This window comes from Triturus cristatus, chromosome 9, assembly GCF_964204655.1.
Source record: "Triturus cristatus chromosome 9, aTriCri1.1, whole genome shotgun sequence".
In the NCBI taxonomy this organism is placed as follows: domain Eukaryota; kingdom Metazoa; phylum Chordata; class Amphibia; order Caudata; family Salamandridae; genus Triturus; species Triturus cristatus.
In genome coordinates, this window is record NC_140592.1 from 953949923 (window position 1) to 953976918 (window position 26996).

General features: G+C 43.6%; 1 protein-coding gene across 1 annotated transcript in view; it reads right to left on the reverse strand.

Annotated features, from left to right (window-relative positions):
• SPATA7 (spermatogenesis associated 7) overlaps positions 1 to 26996 on the reverse strand; it is a 517137-nt gene that overhangs the window by 16130 nt on the left and 474011 nt on the right. Inside the window, exons 13-15 of the mRNA XM_085627838.1 lie at positions 10371 to 10489; positions 9587 to 9684; positions 6667 to 6878 (exon numbers count right to left, since the gene is read on the reverse strand). Coding sequence (XP_085483964.1) covers positions 6667 to 6878; positions 9587 to 9684; positions 10371 to 10489 — 429 coding nt within the window. The remainder of the gene's footprint in view (positions 1 to 6666; positions 6879 to 9586; positions 9685 to 10370; positions 10490 to 26996) is intronic.

The following is a 26996-nucleotide window of genomic DNA, read 5'->3' on the forward strand; positions in this document are numbered from 1 at the left end:
GGAGCATGGCTTAGACATGTGATGTTCCTGCGCCTTGCTTGAAGCCTTGGACTTGCATGGTGAAGTCAAAGAACGCTTTGACTTTTTAGACTTTTATTGGGACTTAGCCGACAATGACGTAAGAACGCTGTGATGAGCACCGAGAATGGCTCTGCGAGCGGACCCGGGACCTACTGCACGATCGTCACCTGGAGCGCCGTAGTGTTGACTGGCTTCAGGCAACCAGGAGGTTCAGGAACCGCTTCTGAAGCACCTTGGGATGCATGGCATGACAGTCTTCACAAGCCTTGGTGTCGTTGCCCAGCTCCAAGCACCAGAGGCAAACCAGGTTGGGGTCTGTCAAAGACATCTTTCTGTGACATGAACCACAGGGTTTAAACCTCACTGGGTTGAGCTAAAAAGGTTTGTCAAAAACGTCAAAAAAATAGTTTAAAATAAAACTTAGGTGGCTCACTCCGGATCAGCGCTGATGATGCAAAAATAAAAGAACTGATGTAAGTGCGCGGAGGCGGCCTATAAAGGCATCTTGGATGTATTTTATGGCGTGGATGAAGCAGAGCTAAGCGATGCCCCCTACCCGCACACAGAGGTAATGCTCATGATTTTCGAGATTCAGTCTGATGTCTGGGGAATATTCTAAGGTAAGGAATTAGCGGCTAGAAGTCTCTATCAAATAAGGCAAATTAAATTAAAAGTCTAACACCTTTGAAGGAGCCTAGAGAAGAAAAGGCATATGAACCAACAGAATGGCTTCAAATGTTTCTGGCATGTAGCCATGAGCCGCTGAAAAACTGAGCAGAAACTCTAGCTATCAGTACTCTCTTTGAAAATACTACAGAGATACAAAAAATGCACAAATATAAGCAGCGCATAAACTACAATCAATAACGTGCAATACTGAGGAGGTATGCACTGAGATAATAAAAATTAGGACTACCTATAAATGACTTGCAGGTAATCTGCCTCGATTAAATTGAATCCTTCATGATAATGCCCAATATGGCAAATGTTGAACATTTGAAAAAAAACTTCTAGGTCCTTCACAAAGATGCAGTCTCCCACTGCTACCCCTGAATAATAACGATCCCAATAAAATCCCTCCAACAATTGCTCCGGTCTCAAACCAAGATGTGCTCATCATCAAGGAACCTAAACAAAACTTAGGGCTAAAGGTAACAGAAGGTCTAGAAAAACCCAGAGCTGTGCTGAATGCATACTGAAGGAATTTACAACAAACTCAGAAAACAGAACAAAATTGTGGCCAATAAAAGAGGGAAGCAGCCATACAATGCACGTAAAGCCAAAAATATGATCAACCAAATGAAGCCAAATATGTAAAGCCTGACCTTTATGAACAGAAAGGAAAAGAACAGATTTTCTAACTATGAAGAAATTGATGTGTATGAGGAAGCAGGAAGAAATTTAGAATATGAAGAAGATCCTTAAATAGAATTACCTGCCTCTACTTTTTCACACCGGGGACAAAAGTTTGAGATTACATTTTGAAATCAAAATTTAATGAATTCAAAAACCATGCAGGACACTTTACTGGAGATCCTACAAAGTGTTCTAGTATATATAATCGTGAAATAAAAAAAACTAGAAAGGTGGTAAAGCAGATAGAGACTAAATTGGGCAAAGTTGATTTTAAGTTAGCATATTTTCCCACCAGCTTAATGCAATCTTGTAAGAGAATAGGTGTGGTGGAAGACATGTTTGAGTCTCAACACAGGAAGAACTAAAGTGCTCTGAAAATCTGAAATACAAAGACCTTGAGAACAGATCTCTAAATCTGAATCTGAGGTTCCTGGAATTTCCTGAGGATGTGGAAGGTGCCAAAAGCAAAACATTTCAGAGGGAGTACTAAAATCAAATCAATGTCACCCAGAGGTTGGATCCAAGCCCAAACCCGACTTCCATCATCGTATGATCCTGGCCTTATTACATTATCATATAAACAAAGAGTTTCTGGGTAAAGCCAGATCACATCAATTCTTTAAAACGACAGCAAGCCATACGATTCGTATATTCATGGACATGTTCTATGAAACTGTCCAATGTGGCACGGAAATCAGATTTTTCATTGCCTATGGTTCAGGAGTACAGGCTCAGATAGTGCAACAAACATGCTTAGGAGTTATGGTACTACATTTTAAATACATTCATAGAGGCCCAATCTTTTCTCAGAATGATAAAAAAAGAAGTGACTATGATAGGAAATTTTGATCTATGAACAACCACAAAAAGACTAGCTACTTTGGCAAAAATTATCTAAGCCTACCCAGAGGCATACCAAAGGGCTAGCTAAGTAGACCCATAGTTAACTAAACTGCCGATACTTTTCCATTTAAGATCTCTAACAAGCACATACAAAATATGTAACAAACATACTCAATAAGCCATAAAAAATGCACATTCTGGAGCTTCAAATGTTCATATTTCTTCATGTACCTGCTGATCCTAGGTAATACTTAATATAAAAAACCCAAAGATGCTGTCCATCTCTGTATGAGTGCCGGCCCATTTCTTTTTGATCAGCGAGGATCCTCATACCCGTTCCAGTTGTTTCTTTTTCCTAAGGCTGTGCACATCTGCTATATATGTGATTTTTCTCTATTTATTACTATTGTTCTTGGGGTGATATTTCCTGGACTGTAAGGGTTCTTGCTGAGGGTTGTACATGAATATTAGGGTCTGGACTGGGGGCTGGCACTTTTCTCTGTGACCTGTATGCTCATGACACAATCCTACTTTTTGTCCAGTTGTCAAACATTATACAAACATGCTGGACAACGAAAAGGAACTTGAATTGCATTGTGAAATACAGGCGATTCAATAAAAGAAAGAATTACTGTTAGTTTTAGGTGAAAACAGAATTGGTTTATTGGAGGTCTGGGCTTGTCTTTATGGTGATGTTATTTTTGGATCTTGGTTGCCTTTGCAAGTATGGTACAACAACTATGGGCCACTGTCTGATGACGTTTGCCCTTTATTTTATGCTCAACATTCCTGGCCCAGAGACCCTGACAACTCAAGGCTCTGCTTGACCTGGTATAAGGATTTGCTATTAAAAGCCTTGGAGGAATGCTTTCTTGGAATACACTCAGATTTCATGAGAATGCCTTCTAAGATTTGGGCCACATTGTTTATGTTCCCTCTACTAATTGTATTAATAGAGTATTTCCAACTTTTACCATGGTGGGCACCAGTCAGCTACAAGTCTACAGCCGTCATTGGTGGGGATTCTTGTTGATTTCTTGGTTTGAACTGCCATGTATGTGTGCAATTTATGGCCTGATGCTCTTAGGTGCCTTTCTTGCTTTTATGACCATAGACAAGCTATGGTTATCCATGTTCTATAGTGTGGCGGGACAGCCGGAAATGTGGCTTAGGATGGTTATTCAGATTACGTATGATGGCTTTTGTTCAAAGTGAAAAATTGGCATCCGTGAGTTGTTTTAGATTGGCATGTTTGGTAGTCTCACCCCAGGGATAGCTATGCCTGGTAAATGGCTCTCCTCTTCTCTTTTCTTTCAAGGTCCTGGTCAATAGTTCACCACCAGCATCCATCAAGAAATGCAAGAATATGCTAGAAAATGCCATGTTTAAGATTAAACTAAATACTAACTCACTATGTGAGGAGATATGTTATAGTTACTTCAGGTCCAGCTGTGATTCGGGTTGCCTCATCCGAGTGCTCCCTTCATCAGCACCCTTGATTTGCAAACATTGATGGTTCATCCCCTTAAACTGCGGGTGCTCTAGAGGTAGTGCTCAAGATCCTCAAATAGTAGTGTACTTTCTTCTGGTTTCTCTCCTCTTCCCTTTCCTAGATACATGCCAGGGACTCCCTTTTGCACAGCCAAATTTGTGTTAACACCGTTAGTTGTCCTTTCTGCTTTCTTTAAGGGCTATGTTGCAGGCTTTTGCCCTGAGGATAGTCCTTACTCACTCCCTATGCCTCCAAAGAGCTACCTGGTCCCTTAGTGAGTGCCAGTGTCTGCTCTCCTTTCTGTTTACTCATTGCAATAGCCACAACACTCGAGAGTTGTGGCGGCCATGGGCTGGTGGCGTCCACCACTCTTTGGACCAACTCTCCGTGTCAACGTCCTCCTCTGCAATGTCCACTTCTTGGCCTGCTTCCCTTGCAGTAGAGAACCTTCCTCTGCTTCGATCCTCTCCCTTCCGGGTCGCATCGTAGTCCTCTGGCTCTCCCTCTACTCCGGTGCTTCCTCTGTCAGTGTTTTCATCTGCCTCAAGGTTCACGTTCTCCTGGGTTTTCCAGGCCTCTTCCTCTGCGTCCAACTTCCTTTTTTCCTCTCTCTTTACCTCACCCCCTCCAGTCTGAAATGAGGAGTCCTTCTTTACTTTTGGCGCCACTTCATTATGCAGTGTCCGCCCCTCCTATTTGTTAATTTGATGCATTTTTGTTTTCCTTTTTCAAGATGCTACCAGCATTCGTTGGGCCTGTATGCGGTGTCCTTCATCTCTATCTTAGGTAAGTGGGTCGGGGGTGTGGTGGATTTTTACATCTCTTCCGCCTTACTTTATTCCTCAGAAGAAATTCTCCAATAAGGGTATCAGGAAAGGAAATCTGCATTGGTTTGCTCTCTTCCCTTTCTATGGTATGTCTTAAACCCGAAGAGCTAAAAACCACCATAATATTCTGGCATTATTGCCTTTGTTTTGAGACATCCACTTTAAGGGGGCATGGTTGGTGTACAAGTCAAGATCTTGCCATTCAAAGAAATAATGGAGAGTTTCAATAGCCCACTTACTGGCCAGTCCTTTTTCTTCTATTGCATGATTGCATTCCCTAGGAAAGAGTTTTCTTCTAACATAAATCACAGGTTTTTCAACCTCAGTTTCATATTCCTGTGAAAGTTCTTCCCACAATCTGACCCAAAAAGCATTGGTTTGTAAGATACACTTCTTTGAATAATCAAGTGTACGTAAAATGTGATTTGATGTTAGGACATTATGCAACAATTTAAAAGCATTCAATACACTAGGGTATGGATTCCGTAGTTCCTTCTCGTTCTCTCAGCTGGTTGTTAACAAATTAGTTAAGGGGGGGTGGACCAAAGGGAGAATTTTGGAATTAACCTTCAGTAATACCCCACCAGCCCAAGAAATGCTTGCAGATCTATTTATGTTTTTGGGAAGGGAACCTGTAGTATGGCAGACACTTTCTCCATCTGGGGTCATATCAGTCCTTTCCTAACAAAAATCCCAAATACTTTACTTATTTGACAGCTAAATGGCTCTTCGCAGAGTTAACCTTAAGCCCCACTTGTTGCAAAGCCTGCAAAACAGCCTGTATATGTACCAGATGCTGATCCCAGGTAACGCTGTGGATGATGATATCATCCTTGTATGCGGCTACATAGGCCCTATGGGGCCTAAATATCATGTTTATAATTTTTTGTTGGTATGTGGCGGGTGCTCCATGTAACCAAAAGGGTAATACTATTAATTCATAAAGCCCCCCGGGTGTGGAGAAAGCGGTTATCTCCTTATCATTTGTATTTAGGGGTATTTGTCAGTATCTTTCACACAAACCTAAAGAGCTGATATACTGGGCCTGCCCTAGTCTCTAAAGTTCATAGATACGTGGAAATGGATAAGTATCAAATTTTGAGATTTTATTGACTTCTTGGAAGTCTATATGTTGTAATCTTGTGCCCCACTTGGTTCATTCCGTCCACCCCTCCCTTTCCCTCTCCCTTGGGTTCCCCTGGTGAGAGCTCACCTTAGAATGTTGGGGGTTTCTGGTTGTACCTGGAGAGTGGATGGTCAATAAAGAAGCATACTCTGGTATTCCGTTCCTGTCATCTTTATTACTTTTAACACTGGCAACGATCTATTGCGTAGGGGGCAGTTTTGACCATCTCCCCTCTGTTTACTCTCTCCATCCACTATTTGCTGTCCTTGAGGAGGAATACAGTGAAGAACGGACTTGTACATTCCTGCATCCTGCCAGCCTTCACAGCAAGGATCTTCAGGCTGATAGACGTTAGTAAACTACTTTCCTTCAGCGCATGGCGAGTGCCACATCTTACTCCCCGCAGACTTCTGGAAGTCTAATGTGCTAGCGGACGATTTTCACCAAACTGCATATGGTCGCATACTGCCTGGTTCCCTGTGGTGCACAACCTACTGGGAAATTGGAGCTTTTTTCTGAGTTAGTGTTGTAGGCTTACCTTCTACGTGGCGGTGTTCGTGGACGGAACCTGGTCGTGGCGTGATTGCAGGCTGCTTCGGATACCTCCTCTACGGACCTCTCCGTTACTTTGCCTCTCAACTGTCCTGCAGGTGGGCACTCTTGCCTGTCACAGAGACCGAGGGACAAGCGTTGTGCAGTACGTTCCGTTGGTGTTTCAAAACAGAGATAAGGTACCGAAATCCTCCACCCGTTCCGCGGTAGTTGTGGTGTGCTCTTGTACCGCGTCTCTGAGGGGGGTGGGGGGGGGGGAATGACGCCACTAAGTTCCGCCTATGTACACCACAGAAGTTTCCCCCGATTCCTGTCAGCCGTATGCGGTGCACTACTGCGTTTTGCCGAGGAGTGTGTGGAGCGCAATCCTTAATCGGAATCTCGTCAGCGTCTCTAAGTACGTCAGTGAGAGTTGCCTGCACTCCTGCCTGACAGACACGGTGTACTACCTCGTTTCACCGAGGTGTGAGAGAACGCTCAATTCTTCCGGCTCCGGGTCTTCGTGCCTCTTTTGCAGCAAGTTGCCCATGGACTGTTTTCCAAGACGGACACCAGCAATTTTGATCCATTTCCAGTTTGGCTTCACAGCAGTGTACATTCTGTGCCTCATAGCCTGCACGTTTATAGTATCTGGAACGCTGTCTCCTTCGGCATTTGCATCCTGAAAAATGTAATCAGACATGAAATATCCCTACTGTGGCTCACAACATGGCAGTGAACGTCAAGGGCTATAAGGTACTGTTCCTTCCCTAGCTCAGCATACTTAGTCCTGTGCCATCCCTACTCCCTTTTGTCCACTGTATTACTGGTTATTGTAGCGGGGTGTCCAGGTTCCCTCCCCCAAACCTGCCTGCTATTCTCATCTTTTTCCCCCTGGTGCCTGGTCTGCCTTATTTCTCCCCAGAGTCCATGATGGCAGCGGCGAGTATGAGCCAAACGCCCATTTTCCTAAATGAAATAGGTGAACCAGAGATATGTTGGAAGGAGTGGTTCAAGTTATTTAAATCATACATTATAGCAATTGGGGGGGGGAGAGTTTTACTTCCTTGCGTAAACAACATTTTCTTCTCCACAACTTAGGAGTACATGGACGAAACATTTACGAGACATTGCCAGAACCTGTAGGGGGAGGAGAAGGAGGTGACGTAGACTTATTTATGTGTACTGTGGAGAAATTGTAGACAAATTTTGGTGATAAGATAAATGTAGTTCTAGAGCGCCATACATATTTCAATAGAGTGCAAGGTAAACAGGAGTCCGTTCAAAATTACGTAGCTGCCTTGAGGGGCCTCACGCAGTTGTGTGAATTTGGCAATCTCACTGATTCACTTATAAGGGACCAACTGGTGTGTTGTACCAACAACACTCGCATCCAAGAAAAACTATTAGAGAAGAACCCTGGGTTAAGGGAAGCAGTTGAGATTGCAAAATCCATTGAGCGCACAGCCAAGCGCATAAACGAAATGAAGCCCAACACTGAGTTTTTAGCTAATGTTCAAGAGAAGGATGAAGAGGGTGAGATTTGCAATGTAAAAAGTAAGGCTAGCGTGAGTAGCAAGTTAACTGACAAAGAAAGGCACTTCAAGCGTTACAGATGTGGTAGCAGTAATCATTTTGCCAATTATCCTCAGTGTCCCACCAGGAGTGTGACCTGCAAGAAATGTAACAGGAGGGAGTACTTTGCTAGAGTGTGCAGGAAGGGGGAGCCTCACACAGGAGACAGAGAGAGAGAAGGTGATAAAGTAATGAACAAAGAAGTAAAATGCGTAATGCCTAGTGAGAAAAAATATGCACTACAGCTAAAAAGTAATGTAGTTTCTATTAATGCCATTTATTCTAAATGTGATGTGCTATTGAATACCAAAAATGTTACTATGTATGCGGATTTGTGTTCTCCATTCACACTACTCAATAAGAAATACTTTGAGAACCTTGGGGAATAATTGATAATTTCTTTGCAGAAACCTGACATTTCTCCCACAGGGTACAGCAAGGAACCGATACCTCTCATAGGAATGAAGGAAATGGATATACAATTCAAAAACAGAAAAGCTTTCGGTAAGGTATACATCGTGAAGTCAGGTTCTAACCTGCTGGGATGGCAGCACCAGAAGGACTAGGTATCATCCTGGATCCGAACAGCAAAGAACAAGTTCTACTAACGGAAGGAACCCACAGAGGTGACACCATCTGCGAGGAATTCCCAGGATTATTCCGAGAAAAGTTAGGATGTTTGCACGAATTTCAACACAGAATCAAACTCCAATCCAGCGCCAAACGGGTGGTCCACAAACTGCGCCTAGTACCACAACTAATCAGAGAACCTTTGGAAAAGGAGTTGAGCAAACTATGCGACATGGGGATCATACAACCTGTGGATTGCTCTGAATGGTTAGCTCCGGTAGTTATCGCAGCCAAAGCCAATGGTGAAGGAATTTGATTATGTGTAGACTTACGCAGCCTCAATGAAAACATCTGGGTGGAGAGGCACCCTCTACCTAATACCAACGATATGCTCAGCACCATGGAACAGGCAAGATACTTTAGTGTAATCGATCTGTTGATGGCCTATCACCAAGTGGACCTCCACCCAGAATCCAGGCCACTCACCGCCTTTATAACTCCCCAAGGTGCGTTCATGTTCAGGAGGATGCCGGTCGGATTAGCGTCGGCGGTCTTCCAGAAGATAATGCAACAAATCTTGAGGGGAGTGGACAGATCAATGTGTTTCCAGGACGACATCCTAGTGTATGGACCCAGCGTGGAAGAAAATGACTACACCCTCAAACTAGTTTTCCAGAAGCTCATGGACGCTGGGCTGACTATACAAAGGAACAAATGTAAAATAAGAGTGACATCAGTTGACTATCTGGGGCATTCTATTTCTGAGGAAGGGTTCAGGCCAAAAAATTGTTTGCTGGGTGCAGTCAAGGATGCCCCTTACCCGAAGAACAAGGAGGAACTCATATCATTCTTGGGGCTCATGGAATATATGGCCAAGTACATCAAAAACTTTGCTGCAAAATGTGAACCAGTGCGAAATGTCTTGAAGAAGAATAAAGATTTTGAATGGAAGGAGGAACATATGAGTGTAATAGATGAGCTAAAAGAGGAGATTCTGAACTCACCAGCATTAGGGACTTTTGACCCCCGGAAGAAGACCATTCTCACTACAGATGCTTTAAACAAGGGCCTATGAACTACCCTCATACAAAAGGAGGGGAAAGGAGAAAAGATAATTGCTTTTGCGTCCAGGTGCTTCACGAGTGCAGAACACAATTACTCTGTAATTGAAAAATAGGCCCTGGCGTGCTTCTGGGCAGTGTGGGGTTTGACCTTCACCATAAGGACAGACCACAAGCCCCTCACCTCCATTTTCACTGTGAAAGGAATGGAGAACTGTACGCCGTGCATAAGTAGATGGATATTGGGGCTCGAGAACTTCAACTTCCAAGTGGAGTACGTACCTGGAGAAGAAAATAAAATTGCAGACTACCTATCAAGGACGCCACTAAGAACGGAAGTGCAAGAAGAAATACTGGACAACCCCATCATGGCGGTAGATGACCCTGCCATTACAAAAGGAGAATGGAACAAGGTCATGGAGGAAGACAAGGAGTTGTGCAGACTCAGTCATCATGAGAGAAGGGTGGCCCAACAAATGAACGAGCTTGAAGAAGAACTAAGAGAGTTCTGTGAGGTCAGGAACGAGCTGAGTATCATTGGTAACAGAGTGTACCGCCAAAGCAGAGTGATACCACCTACCGGTCTCAGGAAGAAGATTGTGGAATTGGCACACGAAGGGCATTTGGGGCGTAACATCATGAAAAGGAAAATCAGAGAGACATTCTGGTCCCCAAGATGGACACTATTGCAGAGCAACAAGTCAAGGACTGTGTGAGCTGTGCCAAGAGCGACAGGTCCAAAACCTTGCATAAAGCACCCCTGACCCCCGTCAAGATACCGAGCAAGCCATGGAACAAACTAGCCATGGACATCATAGAGCCCATTGACAACTTAGGCATCCAGAAACGATTCAGGATAGTCCTAATTGACTCTACTTCACATTGGATCACACAGAAATTTGTACATCATGTCAACACAAACACAGTTCTGGAATTTCTCAAGGATGTGTTTTCAAAGGAGGGCATACCTTCAGTTTTGATCACGGACAATGGGGTACAGTTCACCTTGCAGGCAATGAAAGAATTCTTAGACAACATGAACATAAAATATGAGTTGACAGCGCTATATTGCCCAAAAGCAAACGGTCTAGTTGAGAGGGCAAACAAAACAGAATGATCAAAGAACATATTCAATTAGCCTTTGCCAATGGTCATGATGTAGAATCCCACCTACGGAATTGTTTGTGGGCATATCACACCTCCCCGAACCAAGTGACAGGAATATCCCCTTTCGTTTCTCTCCGCAGAAGAGAGCCATGCACCAAATTCAACCCTAGTTGGCTGGAAGGAGGCAGAGAGATAATTCCCAACCAGGTGGAAGTTACTAGGAAGGTGGAATTGCACCAAACCAATTACAAAGGAATGATATGACCAAAAGAACGGAGTCAGAATCCCCAACTGGAAAGTTGGCGATGTGGTGCAAGACAAAAGAGATGCATAAGACAGGCATAGACAGAGTAAGTTCTATCCTCCTTGCCGCATTGCTAAAGCTCTTGATAGTGTCATCAAATTCGACAATGGGCAATGGTGGAGCTGTGATAAAATCGCAAGATCTATAATGTGATTACATGTTCTTAGTATATGGTTGCACTTATAATTCTATGAGTTTTCATTGGTTGTTGATCTCCTTCTTTCGCTGCCTAGGAAGGAAGGTGTGTTGTAATCTTGTGCTCCACTTGGTTCATTCCGTCCACCCCTCCCTTTCCCTCTCCCTTGGGTTCCCCTGGTGAGAGCTCACCTTAGAATGTTGGGGGTTTCTGGTTGTACCTGGAGAGTGGATGGTCAATAAAGAAGCATACTCTGGTATTCCGTTCCTGTCATCTTTATTACTTTTAACACTATACAAAACTACATAGTACCATCCGGCTTTGGGACTAATACAAAAAGAGAGTTTCACTCGCTTATTGAGGGTTCAATAACTTTCATTTGTAACATCCTCTGTACTTCTTCTTCTATGGCACTACGCCAGGCCTCAGGGATTCTATAGATTTTGAGCTGTACCAGTCTCCCGGTTTCCATAACATAAGAATGTTGGATTATCTGGGTGCGTCCAGGAGTTGTAGAAAAAAACTCTGGACATACTTCTAGGCATTTCCCCAATATCTGTCTCTTTTCAGGGTCTAACTCTGGATCTATACACTGTAAATCCTGATCACACAGCATCTCCTTCTTTATGTGGAGAACTAGGAGAGGTTCCTCTTGTTTTTTTAGCAGATTGAAATGGTAAATCTGAAATTCCTTTTTTACGGTATTGATCTTTAGTTACCGGGTTTCCCGTTCAATTACCCTAAAGGGACACTGCCATTGGCTTAACATTTTGTGGTTAAGAGGAAGGCAATAGTAATAGGACATATTCACCTACAAAAAAAGTTTTAAGCTTGGCTTTCTTGTCGTATTGCTCCTTCTGAATCGTTTGTCCCCGTTCTAAATATATTCTCATAATTTCTCAAATTTTGGTTTGGCAATTTTTTAGGTCACTGACAAATTCAAGGAGTGGTTTGGACTCGTCCCTCACTGGTTCCCATACCTCTCTGGCCAATGTATAATAAGGTACGGGGTTCCCATCCAGACAATAACTCAAACTGAGAAAACCCAGTGCTCCTCTTTTCCTTACAATGTATAGAGAACAGGGCTACCGGCAGAATTCTTTCTCACTTCCTGGTTTCTAATTCCAGGAGTTTTTTCAGAGTAGTTTTCAAGGTGGCATTATATCGCTCAACCAGTCCCATCTGTCTGGGGTGATAAGCTGCTGTCTTTATTTCATGGATCCCCAATTGTTCATAGATCTGCCTCATAACTTTAGAAGTAAAGGGGCTGCCCTGATCGGTAAGTATTTCTCGAGGAAACCTCACACTTGAGAATATCTCAAACATGGCCTTGGTTATCTGAGTAGTGTTGGGTTGTCCCAGGGGGACTGCTTCCGGATAGTGGGTTGCATAGTCTGCCATGACTATGACAAATTGATACCCACTATGAGAGGGAATAAGAGGTCCTTTGATGTCCATTTCTACCTAGGAGAAAGGCTCATCAATGAAAGGTAGTGGGCACAAGGGAGCCCTCGGGGGTTGATAGTTGCTATTTTTCTGGCAAATGAGACACTCTTGGCAATATCTATTGGCCTGTCCATAAATACCAGGCCAATAAATTTTCTCTACGTTGGCCTTTTCAGTTTTTTCTGGGCCGAAATCGCCACTCCCCAACAAAGGACTGCACTAAAAATAGAACTTTATCCCTTAAGGGTTCTGGCACGAGTAACTGCACTGGTTGTGTGTCCCCCTTCTTATATAGCAGGCCCTCTTTTTTTTAAAACTGGCGACGTTTCGCTTGTCTTCTTTTTCACTTGACTTTTGTCCATGCTTCAATGAAAATGGGATCTTCTCTCCGAGCAGCTTTAAAACTCCTTTCCGACTCCCAAATCCTCTCATCTTTATAAACAGGTAAAGTTATCTGTACTCCATGTTTTCTTCCCTTCTCTGTTGTCTGCTTTTCTCAAGTTTGGGGGAAGGCTATTCGTCATCTACTCCCGCAAAAAGGGTTCCCTCCAACCACGAGTCCCTTTCTTTCCATGAGTCTTTCACCAATGATTTCAGATCAGATGGTCAGTCTAGACAATAAAGGGTTCTGGTAGTTTTGAGATCAACCCCATCAAAAGAGGTACCGATTACTCTCCCTTGTGATGCACATCCACCCTTACTACTGGGTATACCCTTTTCTACCCATGAACACACTGGATAGTTACCCCACCGGTTTGTTCGAGGAGATCCCCATGAAGAAGTTGGGGTCTCAATATGCTTCAATAACACAGGTATCAGGTTCCCATTCACTTTCAAAAGGCAATGATAGGGTGTTCGGTGGTCTGGATTACATACAATATAGGATAAACTAATTTCGATCAGTTCTACTTTCTGAGTGCAATATCGAGCTATATGTTGTTTGCCCCTACAAATAAAACACTGCTGTCTGGGTATGATATGTATTTGACCCATTCCAGTACTCAGGGGAACAGTGTCAGACTGCCTGGGTCCCATTGGTATCAAGGGTCTTTAAGGCCACATCCCCCTTCGTCTTGTGTTTCCATCTTATCGACTTCCCTGGGTTTCTTGGGCCCGACTGTATGCACCAGTTATTTCTACAGCAGTTTTCAGGGTTAGCTGGCTATGTTGTTTCACCCATTTTTACACCGAAAGATATAAGGAGGACAAACATTGCTCACTGTAGATAATTTCTAACATCTATTCTTTGGTGGCAGTTTCCGGCTTCAGCCATCTATCTGTCAAGTCTTTCACTCTATAATATAAGGCTCTAGGGGTTTCGCTTGGTCCTTCCTTGATTTGCCTTAACCGAATCCACTATGTCTCATCATCTACCTCTAATACACTTTTTTTAGTATCAGCATAAGCAGTTGTCCCCCTTTGGGTTTGCGGCCTGGTAGGCTGTCTGCAAGTCTCCAGTTAGCAGCAGACCCACAATACTCTCCCCACTGTTCCTTTGACCAGACAGCCGACTGAGCTAAACGCTCAAAATTATTAAAGAAAAAAAAGGGCCCTTCCCTCCCACATACTTCGGAGGGTAGGGCGGTGTGTCCCCATTGTTTTTGGCCCAATGCATCCGCCAAATTCCTGATTGCAGCATCCTGAGGTTGGGACACCTTGTCCTTCTGTACAGCTTGACTCTGAATGGCCTTATGGAAGGACTCCCGATCTACAGTTGCTACGGTCATACACTTTTCTAACGCCTTCTCTAGGCACTGCTGACCTTCTTTCATCTTAGCCACAATAGCCTCCATTTCCTCCAATCCTACTTCTGATACCATTTTGTGGAGGGACGGTTGGAAATATGGCTTAGGAGGTTTTTCCAGTTTACGTATGAGGTTTTTTATTTACAATAAAAAATTGGTACCTGTGAGTTGTCTTATATTGGCATGTTCAGTAGTCTCTCCTCAGGGTTAGCGACACCTGGTAATGGCTTTCCTCTTCTCTTTCCCTTCCAGGTCCTGGTTGATGGTTCAACACCAGCACCCCTCAAGAAATGCGATAATATGCAGGTAAGTGTTGCGTTTAAGATAAAAACTAAGTACTAACTATGTGGTGAGGCATGTTATGGTTACTTCAGGTCCAGCCGTGATTCGGGTTGTCTCACCCAAGTGCTCCCTTCACCATAACCTGTGCTTTGCAGGCATAGATGATTCACCCCCTTAAACTGTGGGTGTTCTTGAGGTAGTGCCCAAGATCCTTAAATACTAGTGCCATTTCTTCTGGTTCTCTCTGCTCCCCTTTCCTAGATAAATGTCAGGGTTTCCCTTTTGTGCAGCCAAGCCCATGTTATCACTGTTAGTTGTCCTTTCTGCTCTCTTTAAAAGACTATGTTGGGGCGTGGTCTGGCCACGCAGGAAGATGGCCGCCTGACAAGTGAGCTCCGTCGCGGGATGGACCCTTAACAGAAAAATTCCTACCTCACGTCTGCTTTGGAGTCCTCTTCTTGTGCCCTGCGACAGCCGGAGAGTGGTGGGCACGACTTGGGTGTGCTTCCGGCGATGTGATGGCGAAGTCTCCCCGGTGTTTGCTGCTCGGATGACGGAGTGGTGTGGAGCTGCGCGTCCGGCGGGGCTCGCCTGACGTATTTACACAGGCTGCTTCTCCTTCCTCCTTAAGCCGCGCCTATGCCACGAAGACCGCCTGCCCCCATGAGGCCGCGCCTTTGCTGCTACTGAAGAGCGCTCGTCTCCTCATGAGGCCGCGCCTTCGCTGCTGACGACGGGCGCCCGCCTCCTCATGAGGCCGCGCCTTCGTTGCTGACGACGGGCGCCCGCCTCCTCATGAGGCCGCGCCTTCGTTGCTCCTGACGACTGTTTGCCTCCTCATGAGGTCGCGCCTTTCTCAACCTGCCTGCAATACTTCTCTTCAGGAATGTCACCTGACAGGAGTTAGATTTTTTGGACGTGTCGTCGCTCAGCCACTGGTAGGATAACTTCCTTCTATACTCCTGTTGTGGCACACATGTCATTCGCCTCATTCAGCCAATGAGCATATTATCAGGTCAGCAAGCAATTTGCGCTTCATCACGCTAAACTGTTCTTCAAAGCTGGGAAATTTTTTGCTGCAGTTACAGTTTCGCGCCTTTTTGACTTTTGGTTACAATTGACGCTTCATGGCCTCCTTTAGCGCAGTATATATGTCCTACACAAGAGAGTGCTTTCTTCTAACGCCATTATAGCGCTCATGTCAACTCCTTCAGTCAGGCTGTGCCTTTTCTGCTTTGACTATGATTACTTTGCATTCTACAGCCCTGTTCATATTGCTGTGCATGTAGCTGTGCTTATTGTTATTACCATAAACGCGCGTATGATGTTTCATTTTATCTTACCTCTATTTACATACCTGTGAATATAGCGACAGTTGTTATCATATTTACAAGTGTAGGCAGTGGGGGTCATTAAGCAATGATACACTTTTACATTTTACTGTCTAGAAACGCGTTATAAGTTTCTTTTTGCTTATTAATGCTGTACATATACAGTTATCAGGTGTTTCTTTTGCATGTCTTGGTGTTGTTCTGCAACTACATATAAGCATTCCTTGGCAGCAAGACGGCTTTACGTTCTTTCAAAGTTTTTATTAAACATTCTCCTCAAATGCCTGCCTCTAAGCAAGAAAACAAGGCTTCTAAACCACTTCTTTTTGCAGAAGCTCTCAAGCAATCCACCAGTATGCCTACAAAAGGCAATGCCTCCTCTCCTTCCGCCTCACCTCAGGCGTCGACCTCTAATGGTGGGCAGGCGTCGGCGGCAGCTTTGCAACGTATCCTGCACGAAATATCCGAGGTCAGTCGTCGGTTAGATGACATGCACCTCACAATCACATCACTAGCTGAAGAGACTAAATCTATTAAGACAGAACTCACCACCTTTCATACGAAGTTTGAATCCCTTGATTCTAGGGTTTTGGCAGTGGAGAATCGATTGGAATCTCTTCCAAATCAAGACCGGGACCTTTTACTCTTCCATAGTAAACTCATTGACCTGGAAGACAGAAGTAGGAGGGACAACATTCGTTTTTTTGGCTTTCCAGAACGCATTGAAGGGCAGAATTCCAGTGTATTTCTGTGTCGTATACTCCCAAAGCTAACTGGTATTCCTTTCAATCCACCCCTGGAGATACAACGTGCTCATAGAATTGGTCCTCCACGTGATGATCCTGCCGCACGTCCACGACCGATTATTGCCTGTCTTCTTCGTCATGAACAAACAAGACAAATATTATCTGCGGCTCGGCTGCAAGGCTCCTTTTCCTTTGAAGGTCATCGCATTTTTATGGCAGCTGATTTCTCCAAGGAAACTAATGAGCGGCGGAAAGCCTTTCTCTCCATGCGACCTCAACTGCGTCAGCTAGGTATCAAATATGGCCTATTCGATCCAGCACGCTTTCGCGTTACCAAAGATGGAGTCTCTAAGGACTTTTTCGACCCCGAACATCTTCAACAGTTCCTGGACCGTCTTCATCCTCAAGAAATGGAGGTTCTTACTACACCCTCACAGCAAGCTCAGTTCCATTCACCCTCTAAGTCTTCCACTACATTGTCAGATCGCAACAGGCGCCCTCCTAGCAGCCCCCGACCAAGGGGAAGGGATTTTGAACGTCTTCATCGCTCACAAGAAGATAGGAAAGCTGCAATTCAATCGGTCTCGGTTGCTACGTTTTCACAAGATCTACAGAGAGACAAGTCACGGTCTCCTCTTAAAACTCCTTCGGATGCGGACTGAATAATCCTTTCACTTCTAGAAGTTGTTGTCCTTAATACTATTGGCAGTTAGTTGTAGATTCTCTTGTCTTGAGAGTCTTATTTTTTACTGTTAATTATTTACCACATTTTTCACATGTTTTGCTGTTCTTATAATATCTGCTTGTCCCTTTTTTACCTCTCTCTTTCTAGCTTTTCATCTTATTTTCTTTTCTCCTTCAGCCTGCTTACTGTTATTCCTCTGCCTAATAATAATTCCACTCTTTCTTCTTCTTACATTCATTGCTTTTCCTGTTACAATTTATTGCCTTAAATATTTCCCCAACAATTTTGTATCTACTGGGGCGTCTTGGCGCTTAATGGTTTAATTACAGTTTTATTATTCTACTTGCATGATTCTATGTTGGTTTATTTAAACACGCATTGTATGCCTTATGATATTAGGTTACTTTACATTTAATTATCACTGGATTCTCAACCTCTATTTTGCTCTACCTACCTTTTTATTACACCTAGGTTCTTTTCCACAATGTTATTCTGGGCTTCCCTTCTACATCATTATTACTCTCCTAATCTTTTCTCTTTTCTGTGGGGTCCTTTCCCGTGGCGGTGCTCTAGTGCGCCCAGGCCCGCGGGTAACAGTCTACGGTCTCGTGTTCTCTCTTTGCTTTTACTCAATATTTTCTAGTTCTCTGTAATATTATATCACCTCTCTAAATCTTATCTCCCTTTTTCTTCTTTTTTTATCATTCTTCTTATCGCTTTTTTCATGTATTCCATTTAAATCGTAGTTTCGTTTCTATTTATTTTATCCCTGTTTCCCTTTCTTTTTGTCATTTCTTTTCTTTTTCCTTTGTTTGGTTTAACACGTTGTTTTGTGCTTCTTTCTACGGTTTCTGATATTTACGTTGTTCTAATATGGCAAAAACACACTCTCTTAATGCAATTACTTGGAATGTACATGGTCTCACCCATTACATAAAACGGAAAAAAGTTCTCTCCTACCTTCAGACTAAGCATGTAGATGTAGCCTTGCTTCAGGAGACCCATTTGGATGCTCTAGAATCAGACAAACTTTGTAGGGATTGGGTGGGTAAAGTTATACATAGCAGCATTCAACAAGATGAATCCACGGACACAGGCCCCCTCCGCAAATGTGGAGTTGCAATTCTTCTTCGCAAGTCCCTTCCGGTCACTGTTTCTAAAACATGGTCAGATGTAAATGGCCGCTATGTTTTTGCTAAACTTAAAATTGGTGATTCTCACGTTTGTGTAGGGTCTGTATATGCCCCTACAGGTACCAAGAAAACATTTTTTCTTCAACTATCCCGATTGTTGCTTGAAATTAATGCATCGCAATATTTGATTGGTGGTGACTGGAACGTGACGCAAGATTCTATTCTAGATAAAACTGGTCCATTAGATAGGGGTAATGCGTCAGATAGAGCTTTGCTAGGCGATATTGTGTCAGATATCGGGTTGGTTGACCATTGGCGTATCAGTCACCCAACGGATAAGGAATATACTTTCTTTTCGTCGACTCATGGTACGTTTTCTCGCCTTGACTACTTCCTTATCTCACAGAACGCAGTTAAGTTGGTCACAGATTCCTGCATCCTGGAAGCGGCATTGTCTGACCACTCTCCGGTTCTCCTTTCCCTAGACCTGGGACTTTCTAATCCTGGACGTAAGCCCTGGCGAATGAACATTCAGCGCCACAGAACTCCTGTTGGTAAATCCCAACTGCAGTCACACCTTCAAACTTATCTTTCTAATAATCAGGGATCCGTGACTTCCAGCAGGACTCTTTGGGCTGCTGCTAAGGCTACTTTAAGGGGTCAACTAATGCGCGATGCAGCACTCGCTAATAAGCAAAATGCGAGGAAGCAAGTGGAACTCGAACATGACATACAAACCTATTCTCGCCTATATATCACCTCTCCGTCCCTACAAAATCGGAAATTGCTTGAACAAGCCCGAATGGCCTTAAATAGTCTTTTTACATCTAAGGCAGAATACGCCTTACAGAAAATGAAAGGTCGACATTATGAGCAGGGAGAAAAGGCGGGAAGGTTATTAGCCGCACAGTTGCGTCAAAGGGAGGCATCTATGGCCATTCCGGCCATCAGATCTGCGCAAGGACACTTGTGCACAAAACCTCATGACATTGTCAATGAGTTCGCCTCCTTTTATGAATCCCTCTATACTTCTGATAATCGAATGGATTCGGATAAGATGACGGCATTCCTTGCGAAAGTGCATCTCCCTTCTCTTTCAGCGGATGGTAAGGCCATCCTTGAGGGTGAAATAACTAGGGATGAGGTTTCCAGTGCGATAGCTGCTCTGCCCTATCACAAGGCCCCAGGTGAGGATGGGTTTCCTCCTGAATTCTATCGTTGGGCGGGTCTCAATATTATTGACACTCTACATGCTGCATTCCAGGAGGCGGATGCTGCATCTTCACTGGGTTCCCTTTCTAACAAAGCTATCATTGTCGTGCTACCAAAGCCAGGCAAAGATCCCCAGCTTTGCAGTAGTTATCGTCCCATTTCTCTGTTGAACTCTGATATTAAAATTCTGGCCAGTATCCTTGCGTCTCGTTTGCGTAAAGTCTTACCTTCTTTGATACATCATTCCCAAGTAGGCTTTGTACCGGGACGCTCTTCCCGGAATCATCTGCGTTCCCTGTCCCATGCACTGTGGTCGGCTCAACATCTCACAGATGATGCGTTAGCCCTTTCACTTGACGCAGAGAAAGCGTTTGATCGCATCGAATGGAACTACCTTTTCACGGTCATGGAAAAATTTGGCTTAGGTACAAAATTTATTGATAAAGTGCGTTTACTTTACGATCATCCTTCTGCTCAAGTGAACTGTGGTGGATTTCTATCTGATACCTTTACAATCAAGAGAGGGACACGCCAAGGTTGCCCACTATCCCCCCTTCTGTTTCTTTTAGCTATGGAACCTCTAGCTGCAACCATCCGTCAATCTGATGAAGTTTCTGGTATTCCCCTCCCTATTGGACATTCTAAAATATACCTGTACGCTGATGATATTTTACTCACCCTTACTCGTCTTCCTCGGTCGATCCCCTCTCTTCTTCAAATTATTAATGATTTCTCTTCCTTTTCAGGTTATAAGATTAATTGGGACAAAAGTGAGGCTCTACCTATTTCTAATGGTACCACAAAAGCTGCCATCTTTGGTTTTCCTTTTCGTTGGCAGGCCTCACGCCTCAAATACTTGGGTGTCCTAGTTAATAAAGGGTTACAGGACATGGTTACAGATAATCTATCTCCTCTTATCTCCCAAATGCGTCGGGATTTTGATAAATGGAAGGCTCTGGGTCTTTCTCTCTGGGGTAGGGCTCAGGCTGTTAAAATGGTTACTCTTCCGAGATTTATTTACATTCTAGGCATGCTTCCCCTACAGATTCCCTTATCCTTACTCCGATCAGTAGATGCCCAGATTAAAACCTTCATTTGGGGTAATGCCAAGCCACGTCTTGCCATAACTAAGCTGAAGGCTCATCAGTTATCTGGTGGCATTGGTCTCCCATCCATTGAACACTACTCCTTGGCGTTACATATCTCCCAACTCTCATATTTTTTACCTGGTATTAAAGACTTGCCACAATGGGTCCAAATAGAACGACATCTTCTATCCTCAGAATCGAATCTTACTCCTTTGTATGGTAGTGGCACTAGCCGTCTTGACCCGAAAAATCCGATTTTATCTGCCATGCATAAATCCTGGCAGAGAAGTCATAGGCTGTTGGGTTCGAATCCAAGAATTCATATCAAAGCCCCCCTATGGAATAATTCGGGCATTCGTATCAATGGTCGTATGTTATCCTGGCCTGAATGGCGTGCTGCAGGTATCCTCTATCCGGATCAGCTTCTGCATGATGGGGATTTTAAGCCATTCTCTCAGCTAAGAGTAGAATTTGATCTTCCTCTACACCATTCTTCTAAATACCTCCAGCTTCAGCAATGTCTGAAGATCCATATGGGGTCACCGCCATGGATATTACAAGATTCCCCTATTTTATCCTATTTGCACGTTTGGGGGAAATTTAAAGGTGTTACCTCCGGCATATATAAAATTTTATCGTCCCACCTCTTCTCTAAACCCCTTTCACATGATCTTCAGCGTAAATGGCAAGTTCGCCTCTCAATTTCCTTTTCTGACATTGAATGGGATCTGATTCTGGAGAATTTGAACAAGGGAGCCCGTGAATCAAGGCTTAAATTTTGTCTTTTTAAAATACTACACGATTGGCACTGGTCTCCAGTCAAATTGCACAAAGCTGGCCTTCTTTCCCATTCCAATTGCTGGAGATGCTCCAATTCAGGTTGCGATATTACTCATATCATTTGTGATTGCCCTAGTATCCGATCTTATTGGGCTTACATTGGTACTACTTTGAATTCCACTATGCCCCTAAAATTGCCACTTACACCAACTAATATCCTCCTGCATGATGTCCGCCACTCCCCAAAGCTCTCGAAGCCACAACTCCGTCTTTTTCATATCTCACTGGCTACTGCTAAAATATGTATCCTGCGTCATTGGAAATCATCTTTGCCTCCCTCTCAGGAAGATTGGTTGGTAGCGATGATACAGACTGCCTCACATGAACGCACAATCTATAACCTTCAGGATCAAGCTGACACCTTTCTCCGAATTTGGTCTCCATTTCTTAAATCAAATTCTGCTAACTCCCCTGCTTCTACTTCTATCCAAGCACATTAATCTGCTTTTACCCTCTCTTGTCCTTTGTTTATTTCTTTTCTTTTTCTTGTCTTCTGTATTCTCTGTTTTATTCGCTACAGTGTTCATCTGTCTTTATCTAATCATTTTACCTTTGTTTTATCTATTTATTTATATTTCCTGCACTTCTATTGTCTAAGCTCCTTCCCTTTTTCCTCCCCTTATAGGTTATGTCTTTATAATATATCATTCTATGTCTTGACATAATTATTACTTCAATTAGTATTTATATATTTAAATGCATATTTATATCATATTTATCTAATATTTATTCATCAGTATCTTTTTGCATTATTTCTCTCAACATGGATCTATTTTCTCTTCATTTTCTGTTGTTTATGCTTTGATGTATTTGTTTTATAAAACTTTAATAAAAAATTTCAACACAAAAAAAAAAAGACTATGTTGCAGGCTTTTGCCCTTAGGGTATTCCTCATTCCCTGCCAAGTGCTTCCTGGTTCCTCAGTGAGAGCCCGTGTCTGCCCCTCTTCCTGTTTACTCACAGCCATGGCCACAACTCTTTAGAGTTGTGGCGGGCTTCAGCAAATTGGCTGGAGACGTCCACCACTCCTCAGACCAGCTCACTGTGTCCTTGTCCTCCTCTACAGAGTCCGCTTCTTATCCTACTTCCTTTGAGGTGGGGAACATTCCTCCATTTCGATCCTCTCCTTTACAGGTCAAGATTAACCTTGGATGGTCCAAGTATATTCTTGACAGGGGTTTATCTTATTTATTCAAAGCATTGTTTCCCAAATGTTTAGTTTCAGTCTCCCACGTTTTTCCCCTCCCATCTTAGGTTTTGCAGCACTCTTCCAACTCTTTCCGTAGTGAACTAAACATGAAGCCGTAGTTTCTCACACTATGCAACCACAGAGAAACCAAAATCTTCCTGTCAATAATAACAAAAAAGACAAGCATTGGCATAGCCAATAGGTCTCGCCTTTGGGACCTTATAAGTGTTTAGCGATGCAACAGTTGCATAACTAAACACTTATAAGGTCCCAAAAGCGAGACCTATTGGCTATGCCAATGCTTGTTTTAACTGCTGCAATCTATTGAAGCCTCACGGAGAACATCAAAGCAGCCGTGAAAGTGATCGCGATCAAACATCAAAGCGGCCGTGAAAGTAATCGCGGTAAAGCGAGACGCGCGCGCCCGCGCACATGCACTGTAGGTCTAGGCTGGCCTGGTAGCACTTTTTGGAGCCCTCACAACATGTCTCGCCAGACCAGCGCATGCGCTGGGTCAGGCGAGACCTAAAAAACTACGCACACGCTGTGGTCAGGTACATCCAATGCCTTTAGTTGGAGGAAAGGATAGTTGAGCAGTCCAAGGGGGCAGGGAATGGGCACTGATTTGACCATGCATCAAGGTGCTATTTTGCGACCTCAAACATATTTCCAGTGCCTTACCTCTTTAATCGGTGTAACTGAGAATACATTTTATTCGAGCCAGAAACAGCACCATCACTTAGACAAGGAATAGCCAATGTTTCACCTCTTCCCCCATTCTGCAAGTCATCCTCCAGTGTTTAGAAGTGTCCCAAAATAGGGACAAACCTTCCAGATAAGAATCAGATACTGGCTTGTCGTTTAGTAATACAGCACACTTTACTCATCTTCCAGAGCATCACCGGCGATATTAATACCACTTGCGGTTTAGCATCATTATCCGAGTGTGCAATGAACATCTGATACTCTGGCTTATTACACCGTGTGCGCACGGTCCTGGGCTCCCACTTTTCACTGGGGAATTGTGGTCGGATACATTTTCTACATGTTCCTGGAAGCCAGCAGGCTGTCTTTTGCTCTCTCCAAGAACGTGTTAGCTAGAGCTATTCTCAGGGTAATCTCTACGAAGGCAAAAACAGACTGCGTAAATAATAGTGGACTGTAATGTGCTTTGTCTTTAACAAAGACATTTATGTGGGTGGATATTTATCCATATTTTGAGCGGCAGGCCCACCAGATAATAATCCCACTGGCAGAAGAACAAACACATCAACACACCCAGTACGACATTTAGCCTTCTAATTTAAATGCTGCTCTGTAATTAGAACGGTTAACTTGACTGCGATTGCAAAAGGTTTTTATTTATGCACAAAATCTTAAAAAGTGGATGCTGAATAAAGCAGTCCTCATTCCTTCACCATTGTCAGCAACCACAATGGGATACTATAGTTTAAAAACAGAGGTGTTGACCTTTATAGTTAGATCACCTGTTACAACCCCTACCATGTCTATTCACATCATAAATTTACTTATGACCCAAATTTACGATGCAAAATGCATTTCAGCATTTGTTAAGCCACGCAAAGTCAATTTGTGTGGCTTTGCGTGGTTCAGTACGTACAAAGTAACACAACGCATAGCACTCCCTTGCATTACTTTGATCGAGAAGGCGTTACATGGGTGGAGTGTGGTCAGTCCCAAGCATCCAACCATTTTTGTTGGCAGCACACACAGAAAGAGGAATATGCCTTATGTGCAGGAAGGCATACTTTCCTGCACCAAAAACATCCTGACTGTAACCCAGGACGACTGCCTCCAGGGTGCAAGGGTGCCTGAGTTAGTGCTAGGCAGCCACACGTGCGCCAGGGAGCGGCACTGAGCCATACCTTGGCAAACATGGCGCTGTTCCGCACACTTCCATCCACACAATGCAGTGCAGCAACTTCTGTTGCTGAGCTGCTTTGCGTTGTGTGAACTATTATTAAATCGACCCCTAAGGGAGCCAAAAAGGAATGCACGAACACGAGGTATGAATATAATGCCCTAAAACATTTGCATACTATTGCTTGGTGGGGAAACTAAGCAAACGAGGGGGCTTTGGATATGCAGATAACGAGTTTCAAACACCCACTCTCTTTACAGAGTCCTTTCTGAAGGAACATTTTTGTGCTTAGAAGAGTACCTTTGCTAGGTGAATCTTGTAATCTAGTGTTGTTAATACAACTCCTGTATAAATGTGCGTGTGAGTGTGTGTGTGTCTGTGTGTGTGTGTGCGCGCGCGCGCTGCCTGCCGGCTTATCCTAGAGCTAACTAAACGTGTCATCTTTGAGTTTAATAAAACGAGTCTTCTGGGCACTTGTAGCTCTGTTTAAGCGCTAGTCTCGCCGAAGGAAGTCGCTACACACATACAGCGTTTACTATTGAAATGCTGGTACTCACGGTGCCCTTCTTCCAGAGTCTTGGGGCGTCTGTAACAGGCAGGTCAGAGAAGCGAAACACATCTGGGGTGAACACTCATGACTGCTTACACCCGCACCTCCCTATTTTGCGACTTCCTTCCTTCAGAAGCCACTTCTAGCCGCAAGGCTGTCGTTGCACCCGTTCCTGACGGATCAGTGTGCTCGTTGTTGGATGCTACTCTGCCTGATGTTTAGGTCATCTCAGAGACATTTTGCACTTATGCAAATAAACAAATCAATGAACACAAACATTCGCAATTTCATTTGCAACCTATTTGCTTGTGTGACACGGAATGGAACATATGGTATTTTGACTAGGGAAATACACAGCGCGCTAGATTTAACACACTGGTAAATGTTTACATAATTAATTTGAGATAAAGTCCTTCACTTTTACAATTTTTGCAATATGGCTTAGGTATGTTGGGTTTGGCCTACAAACAAAGGATTCATGGTGATTCTATAGCGAGACCGACTGCAATCACATTCAACAATAAAATAGCGGCATTTCAAGGTGTCTCCAAAAGAGAAGGACAGTAGATGGGGTAGTGGAACCCCATTCTAAAGGCTGTGAGCCAGCACCTAGAATATTCAGCCACCCATGTGCTGCAGCTTATATCAGGTACACGCGGAGCGTGCACGGGGTGGTATATATCTGAAGGTTGTCTTTAACAAACTAGAGATATTTCTGGTAGAGGTATTGCTGCATATAAGAGAGGTCATCCAGGAGGATGCTGCTTGGTAACCACGGGAGTGATCTCTAAAAGGGGCAGAGGGTGGAGTCAAATAATGTTCCCTTGTGATGCGACAGATCAAAGCATTCTGGGCCATCTAACACAAAGTCAAATATTTTATTGAGACCTAAAAAAAAGTAAGTGGTCATGAACCTTTCAGGACAGCTACAGATAAGGTACAATCTAAAGGAAATAGATAAGGCAGAAGGCAATGAAGACTCTTCAGCTGGTAGAAGACTGAGGAGACTGTGGCAATTAAGAGCCAGGTATACACTGAGATCCAACCACATCCTAGTTTATGAACCAGTCAGTTAATTAAATTTTCCATGCTCACAAGGGCAAAATATGGGCCCCAGAGGATGACCATCCAGTTGAGCAGGCTGGCAAGCAGCACTAATACGTGCCACAGTTGGACTGAAAGCCAGTCTGAACATTACCTACAAGATCATTTAGCTGCTCGTAAACCCTGAATGTAATGCCAGAGAAGAGCCGAGAACCTTGGTAATGGAAGAAAGCAGTGACATGGTCATAAAGGAATGAATGTTTGTTGAATTCATGTCAGGTCTGATTATGTGAGGATTAACTAGAGCTACTTCAAAGACAGGAAAATGTTCAACCAAAGCAAGCCAGGAAAGGAACATGCTGCCGAGATGTGATCTGGGGTCTTTTAACATGGACTGATTTATGCACGGTGGCCGGGAAGGTGATCTGTACTAATTGCTGATGCCTCAGGATCTTTGCTAAGATATGTGGCAGCTAGGATTCATAAAATTGACTGAACTGGTCCCCATGCTGAATAACTCTGAAAATATAGTTTAGCACTGCATCTACCACCAACGCAGAAGGAACTAGATTCCGGATGTTGATGCTGAATATCTGTTTCCCCTACTGGATTTTGGAAACTTACCATGTGATTCGGTGATGGGGCTGATCCTTCATGCTTTTTCGATTTTTTAAATGTCTAAAACAATTGAGATGCTAAATATTTATTACCTAATTTAATATGAAAAAATCAATAACCGGGTAGAATTGCAGCAAGGACCACAAGTGGTACATAAATTATCTCCAGGTGGCATAAGATCCCATGTGTCCCAAGGGGCCTGATTCCAATGGGGATTGGGTCGTTTTAGTGTTCATGAATTTCTTCTTAGACAAGT